The sequence below is a fragment of the Podarcis erhardii genome (assembly GCF_964252035.2).
Source record: "Podarcis erhardii genome assembly, chromosome: 16".
Taxonomy (NCBI): Eukaryota; Metazoa; Chordata; class Lepidosauria; order Squamata; family Lacertidae; genus Podarcis; species Podarcis erhardii.
In genome coordinates this window covers 12557991-12570402 of record NC_138514.1, presented here as the reverse complement: position 1 = coordinate 12570402, position 12412 = coordinate 12557991, and the positions used below count along the sequence as shown (strand labels likewise).

General features: G+C 42.7%; 1 protein-coding gene across 4 annotated transcripts in view; it reads left to right on the top strand.

The window, feature by feature from the left end:
• The window catches only part of KIRREL3 (kirre like nephrin family adhesion molecule 3), a 747957-nt gene that overhangs the window by 703371 nt on the left and 32174 nt on the right, over positions 1-12412 (top strand). For all 4 annotated transcript variants that reach the window (XM_081844377.1, XM_081844375.1, XM_081844378.1 and 1 more), the window contains one exon: positions 5204-5311. In XM_081844377.1, coding sequence (XP_081700503.1) covers positions 5204-5311 — 108 coding nt within the window. The remainder of the gene's footprint in view (positions 1-5203; positions 5312-12412) is intronic.

The following is a 12412-nucleotide window of genomic DNA, read 5'->3' as shown; positions in this document are numbered from 1 at the left end:
CCTTTATTTCAACAAAGACATCCAGCTTACATGCCACTTGCAAATGTTGGTGGTCTTGCCACTGTATCCTCCTTAACAATATTTGCCCCCCTACCTCTATGTGAACAGTTTTGAGACCTACCCCTCACAACAGTTAGCAGACAGAATACTTACCCTTTTTGTGATAGGTATATGTCAGGGTGGCGCTGTGGGTTAAACCACAGAGAGTAGGGCTTGCCGATCAGAAGGTCGGCGGTTCGAATCCCCACAACGGGGTGAGCTCCCGTTGTCCGGTCCCAGCTCCTGCCCACCTAGCAGTTCGAAAGCACACCAGTGCAAGTAAATAAATAGGTACCACTCCGGCGGGAAGGTAAACGGCGTTTCCGTGCGCTGCTCTGGTTCGCCAGAAGAGGCTTAGTCATGCTGGCCACATGACCCGGAAGCTGTACACTGGCTCCCTTGGCGAGATGAGCGCCACAACCCCAGAGTCGGTCACGACTGGACCTAATGGTCAGGGGTCCCTTTACCTTTATCCTTTTTATATGTCAGGGTTGGTGAACCCGTAGCCTTCTGGACGTTACTGGACTTCAACTAAATCCTGGCAGGAATTATGGCCGTTGGAATCTAGCAACATCTGGAGGCCCAGAAGTCCCCCAGATCTGGTACATAGCATCTATGAGGTTGTTTTTCTCTTCCTCCCTGGTATATACAACAGCAGCCTTTTCAGTATATGCAATCCACATAATAATGGATTGTGAGTCTTCCAAACAGAAAGCAATTCTACACATTTGAGCTGACTGCAGAAACAATTTTCCCCTCTACCTGCTGATTCATCACACGGTCATTCAATTTCAGGGCATCATCCTCTTTATTATTTAAAAAACGTGTTTAGTTCAGGCAACTTTTCCCCTGAGGTAAAAGCAACAATTACAGGGTACTGATTGGGATCAGTACTGCAGCATGTGGAGAAAGGGGTTTAAACCTTTACTCCATACCTACAGCAGTTTTCCACTTAAAATGTGCCCCTCCCAGCTACTGTTTGCTACCAGAGGCAGTGCTGCAGCTATGGGGGGTAGGGGGTGCCACTAGCAGGGTTTATTTTATTTTTTTTATTATTATTATTATTAATAATAATAATAATAATAATAATAATAATACCCCAGCCACTCTGGGCGGCTTCCAACACAATATTAAAATACAGTAATGCCTCAAACATTAAAAGCTTCCCTAAACAGGGCTGCCTTCAGATGTCGTCTAGTCTGGTAGTTGTTGTTCTCTTTGACATCTGGTGGGAGGGCATTCCACAGGGCGGGTACCACTACCAAGAAGGCCCTCTGCCTGGTTCCCAGGCCGAATACTCACAGGCAGAGCAGCAGCAGCAATGTCCCGAGGCCTCCTTGGAGCCTTATAATCTGTGGTGGAGTATGGGCCCTCTCCCAGGCCCAAGATGGAAAATGGGCTTCAAGGATCTGAGGGCAATGAAACAATCGCTGAGACGGCTAGAGCACCGGTGGCGGATAACTCATTCTGAATCTGACTGGACATGGGTTAGAGCTCAATGTCGAGCCTACCAAATGGCAATAGTGATGGCGAAGAAGACCTTCTTCACTGCCTCTATTGCATCTGCGGAAAACAGTGGCATGAGACTCTTTCAGGTGGTTTGCAATTTAGCGGAACCACCTGCTCCATCAGGGCCCAGTACAGGCCACATGATCTCATGCAATGATTTTGCAAAGTTTTTTTGCAAAGATAAAGTCGCTCAGATTCGGGAAGAGGTAGACTTCACTGTGGGAGCAGGGCCGGGGCGAGAGAGTGCTAGAGCCCTGTTTAGTCAGGTTGCGTGGGATCAATTCCAATCTGTTACCCCTGAAGATGTGGACAGACTGCTTGGACGAGTGAAACCAAGCACCTGTCTCCTTGATCCTTGCCCATCCTGGCTTATAAAAGATAGCCAGAAAGCCTTTAGAGAGGCACCACTGAGGCTCCCAGCCTGTATGCAAAAGTGTATGCGTGGGTGTGCCAAACTGGGTCTTTGACCTGGGTGAAATAAAGTCTAGATTGCTCCTGCCAGGGGTACTGTTTACTGCAAACACAAAACCCCAGTGGATAAAATTGCCAAGTCAATCAGAACCAGACAGTCTTGTGAAAAAACAACAACAGCTAAGTACACAACAGAGAACAGGTATTGAGAAAGGAAACAAGAAACACATGCGCACAGAACAGAACAGCAATTTCACAGACTCCCTTTCTTAAATATTCCATTTCTTCCCCTCTAATTTAAGTGGGATGTGCCAAAACCAATGAAGATCCTCTTTTGGCAGTTAGCACATTCTGTGGCTGTGTGGTACAACACCAAAGTGTTCAAGGCAGAAACTAATTGGAATAAAGAGCACCGTTTGCTGTAAAAGTCAAGCAAAACTGTGCTGCAGTGGGAAATGTCATTTCAATAAGAGAATAGCTGGGGCTTAAACTCCTTCATCCTTGCAATGGTGATTAAAATAAATAAACCTCATTGATAAAATGTTTTCCCTAAACCATAAAAAGCAGGTCGGTTTTGCAAACTGAGAAGTAGTGGATTGAAGAAACTTAAGCCAACAACACATTGGCGGTAAAGTAGGTTAGCATGAAGTTCAGGTCGCTTCTGCATTTTTTGCAGCACCTCACACAGTGTATATAGGTGATAATAGTAGCATTCTACCTGATTCCCTTCATCCGCTACATCTTGAACGCAGCATCCCTTCATGTTACCTAATTCACATCCCTCCTGCTGTTCTAGCCTGAACCAAGTTCTGTTGGATGCATCATGGTGGGTTTAGTGTCCAGTTCTGCCAAATTGTAATAAAAATGGCTAAAATCTGTCATACATTAAAACCACAAGCAATGTGAAACAATTCAGCATAAAAATGGGGGACAGAACAAGCCACACTAAGGTCTTATCCGCTCCACCTGAAAAAACTGAGTGCCAAGCAACCAGACATATCTAGGAAGGGAATTCTACAACCTGGGTGCCACAGTGGAAAAGGCCCTGCCTTGCATTCCAACCAATTGTGCTTCTAAAAGTGGTGCTGTGTCAAAAAAATACTTCCTGCATTTCCCCCCATCCCAGTTATTATCCATCAATTAATGAGATAAGAAATTGCATTAAAAATTTTATCTAAGGCATGATAAAATTTCAGTGAAATTCTTATGAGTGGGGTGCAGGATTTTCTTATGTACTTGCCTTGCTTTTGAGGTAGCCAACAGTTATTTGGGAATGTCCTTCCTTCCATTCTACAAATCATCTCACCAGTGATCTGCACACTGCAGCCTCCCCAGGTGCCCATGCCCCAGTCAAAACTCATCATGCAGTAGCTCTACCCATGAAGTGTTTGAGATCAGGGGGCATGGGCAGCCAGGGAGGCTGCAGAATGCTGGAGAACTGCTTGCTGGCAATAAAAAGCACATCCACCACCCTTGGCCATATGGAAGGAAACAGACCTTCAACTATTTGGATCCCAAACCAAAGCTTTCGTTAGCTACTTGGCCAAGGCCAGCCAGTGAGCTTTGGGACTGAATGGGGATTTGAACCCAGGTCTCGTCAATTTTTATCCAATGTTCTAGTCACCATAAGCACACTGGACCACACAATGAACGGTTTGATTTGGGATGGTGATTGTTTTTTGACTTACATGCTAATGAACAACCAAGCCATAACATCAAAACTGTGCACTGACTGACTGCTGATTGGAGTGGGAAAAGCTTCAGTGCTAGATAATTCTGCCGCACTACTCCAGCTTCCAGAGAAAGTGCTAAAAAAAGGAAACCCAACTCTCCTTCAAGATAGATTCCGATGACAATTTGTTTCCTATCTGTTTACACTGCTTTTCAATTATCTAACTTACAAAGGGGATTACACAACATACAGTATTTTTTAAAAAAACTAAGCACAATCTATTAAGAGCAACAAAACCAATGAAACCTAATTAACAGTCAACAGCAGGATCAATCCACAATGTCAATCGATAAACAGGGATCTAGTTTTCAAAGGCCTGATACCAGAAAAAAATGTTCCTACTTGTCTCTGAGAGGAGGCAAATGCCCGAGTCAAATGAGCCTTCTCCTTGGGAAAGGCATTCCACAGGATTTGGGCAAGAACTGAAAAACTGCTGCTCCTACTGGATGCTGTTCTTGCATCTCTCAGCCAGTGCTGATGGTATCTGCTTATAAACTCTCTACAAGGTGACTGAGTCTGGAGAGTCTGAAGCATCCAGCCATTCATAAAGGAAAACTACACATGTCCACCATAACGTATTTCAGTTTGTTAGGTCAGATTTGTGACCAGACATGCTAAATGAGTATAAATGATGTCGTTTTAGTCACCAAACACCAAGCCCCTAGGAAGCCAACACATGGTCCGTCCAGAAAATGAATGGATGGGGGTCAAGATGTTCTCAGAGTTTAGAACTGTGTGCTCGACTCTAGCCACCTCCTGGGCACACAGTATCGACACAGATTTTTGTAAGAACCGTAAACTTTCTTTCCTTATGATTTTGAAACAAAAGCTGAGGTTTCCAGTGTGCCACATCCTTTGCTTAGTATCAAAATTACATACCTGTGCAGCAAATTTACACATGCCCAGAATGTGTGCTGCCTGGATTTTATTATTATTATTATTTTTATTATTATTATTATTATTATTATTATTATTATTATTATTATTATTTCCCTGTCTCCTCTGCAAAAGTCTTAATATTTCAAATAGTTCACCTGCACTAAACTGAATAAATCACCCACATTCACCCTACCCTGGCCTCTACCAGCAATGTTTGCATTTGTTTTGCCAAATGTGAGAGATCCAGGGGTCAGTGACATGAGCCACACATCTCCATTTGTCTTCCCTCTGAACAAACAATCAACTCATTTGAGTATACCATGTGTCATTCACCAAGCTACCCTTGCATTTTATTGGTTCGGCACTAATCTTAGGCCCCATCTGCACCATACATTTGAAGCAATTTCATACCACTTTCATCACCTAATAATCTTGGGAACTGTTGTTTCTTAAGGGTGCTGAGAGCTGTTAGGAAAAATGTATAGTGCAGATGTGGCCTTAATGTTTGACTGTAGGAGGATCTGATAATAGACAACCAGGGTTCTGGTAGTGAATGGGGGACAATGAGAAAGGACAAAAGTTGATGATATCTGGAGCCCATCTCCACTTCATTTGCTCTCTTGTTTTTTCCAGAGTCAGTGCCAATGGCAGTCATCATAGGCGTGGCAGTTGGAGCTGGTGTGGCGTTTTTGGTGTTGATGGCCACCATTGTGGCCTTCTGCTGTGCTCGCTCGCAGAGAAGTAAGTCACCTTCTTTTTATTCAATTGACTCTCTGACCATATCATGCTGGAAGTCTGGAAGCCCTTCTTCTCTGCCTAGGAAAACCACATGGAGAGGTAATGTAAGTTTATCCAAAGCTGCCTCTTCTTGTGACGTCCTCAAAGACCCGTCTGGCCTTGATTCCCTGGTTATGATAAACATTTTATCCCTCCAATCATGACACTGGGATGGAGACAGCTTGGGAGGAGTCAACTTCGGCTAGGTAAAATCATTTGGGAAGTCTATAGGGAAGGGAACTTTCATTAGATTAGGTTGATGGCTCTATCTGTAATTAAGAGAAGGGAATGTAACCCAATGGTAGAGCACATGTGTTGCATGCAGAGAGGCCCAGGTTCAGTTCCTGACATCTCCAGGTAGCGCTTGGAAATACCGTGCCTAAAACCCTGAAGATCTGCTGCTGATAGATAGGCCAGTGGTCTGACTCAGTGTTAAGGCAGACCATCAGGTGTCAGCTATTTTACACATTTGTGCTCCTAAGTGCAATGTGTAGAATAGCTCTGAGCTCTTGCTGCACACACGTCAAGGGTGAACATGATATGGATGGACCACATTATTGGTTGACTAAATCCAACTTGTTTTGTACACATGCTTAAGTTGTCCTTGTGACTTCATGCTTAAGTTGTCCTTGTGACCCACCATTAAACCATGCCATAAATGTGGGAAGTAATGTGAAGGAAGTACATTGTAGAGCTATCCCATGTAAACTTCAGCATGCTGTTGCAGCACTGCATTTCAGGGCCTCTCCAGGTGTCCTTTTCATTGTACATTCATAATTATTTGTGCTCATGATGGTATTGGGACAGTTATGCATGATGCCATTTTCAGCACCATTTGCACATGCAGCAGTTTTGAGGCAAATGTACTCTTTGTTTGCAGTCAGTTCATGTCCTGTATCTCCCTGCTGAAATCCTGAAACTTTTCAGACTGCAAATGTTCTAGGTTGTTGGTTTATTTGTGCCACTTTTGTTGTGCTATAGCACAAGAGTGCCCTTCCAGATGAAAATAAAACAGCAACACTGGGAAATCACATAACAACTAATAAAGCAGAATGATGGTCCAGTATAAATTCACCACTAACACACTAATAATGTGTCAATGGCATGTTGCAGAATACACTTGCGAAGCAACTTTCCATTCTGCCATGTACTGTATTTGCCACATGCAGCACTGTTTCCATTGTGCTGCAGTTTGGCTTCCACCAAAAGTTGCGTTACTCATCTCACTGTCCACTGTGGTGAAATTATTTAATTATATTTTCATTTTATTATCCCACTCCATTCATTTCAATGCAAAGCAACCACAATGCAAAAAGGGGAGCGAGGAAGAGAGAGAGAGAGAGAGAGAGAGAGAGAGAGAGACTATTCCATATCATTTGCAGACTAAAAGCAACAACAACAGTGAACACTGATTATAATTGCTGGATTGAGTTCTGTTCTGGACATGGGACGCAGACATTGGCAGTTTCTGCTCCTATTTCTGTCTAAATTCTCTGACATCCCTACTTCCATCTCCACCATCGAGCAGCTCTTGCCATTTGGAGATTTATTCTTATCTTAGCTGTCATCTGCTTTCCTAGAATTTCCACCCAATTGGTGCTAATCTTGCCATCTGGAGAAATGATCAGTTTGCGCCTTTTCTTTGACAGCCAGATAGATAGATAAGATTGACATTTGCACCAGCCACCAAGCATTGCTGTTACTCTTCAGATGTTTGAAGACATTGACCATGCCTCCTCTTAAACTTCTCTTTTCCAAACCAAACATACCCAGCTCTTTCAACCATTCTTCCACAGACTTGGCTTCTCCAGACCTCCTCATCAGCCAGGTCAATCTCCTTCTTAAAATGTGGCTCTCAGACCTGGAGACAGTGCCATTTACTGCTTTTCTCATGGGACCCCAGTATCTGCCCTGGGGTCGGCAGCCTGCTCCTCCTAGTTGTAGCACCAACCCCATCTGGAGGTGACATCAGACTTCTTCTTTAGCATTTGACCAAATGTATGGAGAATACAGCAGAAATACGCATTAGCTTCGTATTAATGTGTTGCTTTTATCTTATACTAAAAGATGTCTTGGTTTTATGAACATTGCTCCCCGTTCTGAGCCTGCAGGGATCAGGAAGGCTATACATTTAAAATGAAATCTATACTTGAATCCCTTGCTGAGCCCGTAATGCTGTTGGCTTTGCTGCCTAGTCGACAAAGCAGATGTTAAAATAAACATCACAAATGCAAGAAAAGGATTGTGGAGGTAAACAGGAGCAGCTCATTAGGGAAAAAAAGCATAGAAGTTAAAGAATGATTGTTGGCTGAGCGAACAGGGATCAAACCATCGGGGGAAGGAAGAGTGATTGTTCTGAGCTTCTGAGACAGCAAGAGAGAACAAGCAGTCCTCAACCATGCCTCTAACTGTAGGGATAGTGAAAGACAAATAAGCCAAACACTATGCAAAATCCCTGTGTTGTGGTGCCAATATATATATATATAAAGCAGTTGGTTCTTTCTGGATTGTTTGCAAAGAAATCAAAGAGCCAGAAGCTCTCCCTGGACTTGCTTAATGAATGGCTGGGCCTGCATACTAGTTTGTTCTTAACAGCAATAATTGTGTCTGCTTCCCCCCCACTCCCCCCCCCCTTTTATGACTTTCCCAAACCCCATTAAGCGGCTCTTTCAGGTATTAGCAAATTAAATATCTGGCAGTCATTAATCTTGCATTTTGGTAAGTATTTTTTGATGGGCAGGCGCGCGGCTAAGACCTGAGAAGAGGCCAATTCAATTTCAGTGGAATCATTCAGCGATGATGGCACCATTCAAGCTTGCTCAATAGAAAATGGGCCAACTCGTCGTTGCGGTGTCAACGGTCAGACATAATCAGTCTCGTCTGCACATTCCCCTCATCTTTCTTTTCTTTTAAGATAGATGTGAGCACACTGTATCATTCCTCTGATCCTGGGACAGAGGGAGAACATGTGGCTCATTACCTACTCCTTATTTGATGTAACCAGATGGCTCTGGATTATTTGCAGGGCACACAACATCTAACATTGGTATATTTGTGATGATGACAGATCAGGCGTGCAGCAGTGGTGCCAAGGCTTGGATTAGGAAGCAAAGCCAGAGTTTCAAAGCACCGGATGTTTGGAGGCTGGAGCCAAGCTAGTGGCATTCCCAAGACTCTAAATGAAACCTTTGGGTCTACTCTGTCTTGATTCACAAGCTGCAAACATCCATGAACAGTGTGCATGAGGTGGTGGTGGTGGTGATTTGCATGCTGATCTGCTTCAGCAGTCCCTTGCCCACCCTCAGCTCTGCATGCTGAACTCAAAACAAACTGAGCTAACTGACATGGATGTAAGAAAGCATTGCTTTCTGTTCTGCCCTCTTGTTAATCCCATGCAGTGCTGTCTCTATTCTGCTGCAGTTTGTCTTCTGCCAAAAACTACGCTATTCCTCTTGCTAGCTGCTGTGGCAAAATTATGTGATTTACTTAAATAATTAAATACATGAATTTGAGAGAGGTGTAGCCAATTGCGTATCATTTGTGGACTGAACAGAACAACAGTGAATACTGATTGTATTTGCTGGGTAGATTTCTGCTACAGACATGGCATGAATAAACAAAAATTGGCAATTTCTACTCCCATTTCTGTTTTCATTGGAATTCAATACAGGTTGGATTTAGTCCTTGCTGACAGGTATTTTCTCATTCCCTCTAGACATATTAACAACTGCCGTGCCAAGTTCCATGGGTCTCCCATGAAGCAAAGGAGTCCTTGTTAAAGGAGAATCTGCTTCATGAAATGTGTGTGTGTGTATCATGAGTGGATCAGTGTATTTCTAGGCTATATCACTTTTGCAAGTGTTCATTCATAAGTCCATTCCAAACCATTTCTACATTAATCTAATTTGCATGAAAACTCTTGTTTAAATACATACTTTTAAGATATAAAACGCACAATTCTAAATGTATTTTATCCTAATATATATTTTATTTTATTTATCAAGGCATCTATACCACTTAATCAAAAGAAATCTCTAAGTGGTGTAAAATGTTCATTAAAAAATGCACTCAAAACAAGTGTTAAAACAGTCAAAAAATAATGAAATTGCCTAAATACAGGATTATCAACAGTTTTTAAAAGCAAATGTATGTAGTATACCGACATATCTGAGTAAACATGCTTAAACAAAACAAAATAAAATAAGTAGGTGGTGAAAACTGTGTCATAAAGGTGCCTGCCTATTATCAATACTGTAGTCAGGGAATTTCAGAGCATAAGTGCTGCCACACTAGTGCCCCATCTGCACTAGACAGTTACAGTAATATCATTCCACTTTAAGCAGTAATGGACAAATTATAAGATACTTTGGGGGATTGCTTAAAGTGATACAATACTGCTTTACATTTATAGTGCAGGGGTGGCCTAAAATCCCAATTTCTTGCAATTGTGGAATGAACATTATGATAGAATCATCTAGTCCAACCCCCTGCAATGCAGGAATCTCAACTAAAGCATCCATCCAACCTCTGCTTATAAACCCAAATGAAGGAGAACCCACCGCCTCCCAAGAGAGTCTGTTCCACTGTTGAACAGCTTTTACTGTCAAAGCCCTTCCTGTTTAGTCAGAATCTCATTTCTTGTAACTTGAATCCATTGGCTTGGGCTCTACCCTCTGGAGCAGGAGAAATCAAACTTTAGATATTTGAAGATGGCTATCACATCTCCCCTCAGTCTCCTCTTTTCCAGGCTAAACATACCTAACTTCCTCAACTGTTCCTCATATGGCTTGGTTTCCAGACCCTTGATAATCTTTGTCACCCTCCCCTGCACACATTCCAGCTTGTCAAATTGTGGTGCCCAGAAAGGGACACAGTATCCCTGGTGTGGTCTGACCAAGACAGAATAGAGTGGTACTATTATTTCCTTTGATCTGGACACTATACTTCTGTTGATGCAGCCTAGAATAGCATTAGCTTTTTGTTTGCTTGTTTTGTTTGTTTGTTTTGCTGCTGCTCAGGGGCGCTGACTTATAAAAAATATTGGGGGGGCCCATACCGGGGTCCTGCCCCGGGAAGTTTTCTAAATTTTAGATGAAAATTGGTGAGTTTTAAAGTTTTTTTAAAGTATTTTAGAGTCATATGATCAACATTAGAACCCCGAAAACTCGACTCTCTATAACTCCACACTCCGGGAAACTCGACAAGCCTGAAACACTTTTTGGCTTTGAAAAAAGAAACAAAACATAAACACGCACGGTATTTTCGTAAAAAGCTAATTTAATTTACAGTAACAATTATGCTTATAGACTATTACAGAGCAGTGAATATATAGCTCTGAAAAGACTGAAATGATATTTAAATAAATCCTAAACTATCATTAAAAGAATAAAACATAAAATATTGCTGTCGCACAGTAATAGCACTTTGATTAATAAGTGAAATAGCTAATTTAATCTTGCTTTGAATAAGGCTGAGGGTTCATTAAATAAAAATAATATCTCAAAGTTAATGCTTTAATACAGTTAATAAAGTTAATACAGTATGCCTAATACTGTATGTAAATACTGTAATACTGTATGTAAATAACGGGCTTTAATTGGGTCTTACACCCTAAAAATATTTAAGTATTTGAAAATAACTAATACAGTACTATAGTAATATAGAAATACAGTACTAAACTAGTACTAATATTTCGAAACTGAAAATTTAACATTCTGTATGTATTTAATTCTCTATTTTATAAAGATTTTTAATATCTGACAGTGAGTTTGGAGTAGCCCAATGCAAAAATCCTGAGGATCTATGTGGATCCATGCTTTGTACGTTTTTGCACCACTGTGACCCTAGGCAACAGTGGGTGCGTGATTTTTTTGGTGCAAGATGTAGCCATGGACATGCTATGTGATCTGATGGTGAATTTGGGGTGACCCAATGCAAAAATCCTGAGGATCCATGTGGATCCGTGCTTTGTAACCACGTTTTTGCACCATTGTGGCCCCAGGCCACAGTGGGTGCGTGATTTTTTTGGTGCAGGCTGTAGCCATGGACATGTAATGTGATCTGATGGTGAATTTGGGGTGACCCAATGCAAAAATCCTGAGGATCCATGTGGATCCGTGCTTTGTCACCACGTTTTAAATGGGGAGGGAAGGAAAAACACAGAAGGGACAAGAAGCACAAGAGGGGTGTGCTGAGAAGCAGCTAGCTAAGAATGCAGGGGAGGAGTTTAACGGGGTGGGGGGGAGGAAAGGAAGGCAAAAGTCACCCCCCCAAGCCAGCCCTCTCTCTATCACTTACATGTTTATCGGCTGCCTGCGAGTCCCTAGAGCACGGAGAGGAGGAGGTGGTGGGCTGGAGCCTGCACGCAGTGTGACTAGGAAAGAATTAGAAGGAAAGACTCAATCCTTTCCTTAACCCTCTGCTTGCCAGGAGGGCAGGGGATTCCCTGCTCTTTGTTGAGTTTGAGCAAACGCAGCAACAGAAGCGGGTGGGCAGTAAGACCCTGAGGCAGAATGCAGGAAAGCAGCAGCTTCCGCCTTCCCTCCGCCCGCCCGCCCGCCCGATCTTATTTTTGCCTGATTTTTGCCCCTGCGCTCCGGCGAGTCAGCTCCAGGGACCACACATTCGCTCAATAACACGCACAGACATTTCCCCTTACTTTTTAGGAGAAAAAATCTGCATGTTATAGAGCGAAATTTACGGTAATAATTTTCTTAAATTATTGGGGGGGCAGAGCCCCCCCAAACGAATTTTTGAGGGGGCTCGGGCCCCCTCAGGCCCCATGGAGTTGGCGCCTATGCTGCTGCTGCATAACAGGATTTTCAGTTTAAGCTTGACCCCTAGATCCTTTTCACATGTACTACTGGCAAGTCAGGTGTTCTCCATCTTATATGTGTGCAGCTGGTTGTTCCTGCCTAAGTGCAGAACCTTACATTTGTCCCTATTAAAATTTCTTTTGTTAGTTTTGGTCCAGGTTTCCAGTTATGTGGCAGTGGTCCTTGTGAAAGCACCAGGCAGTTGAGAATCACAAAATTAGGAGAAATGCAAAATGCAGAGGACAACTTT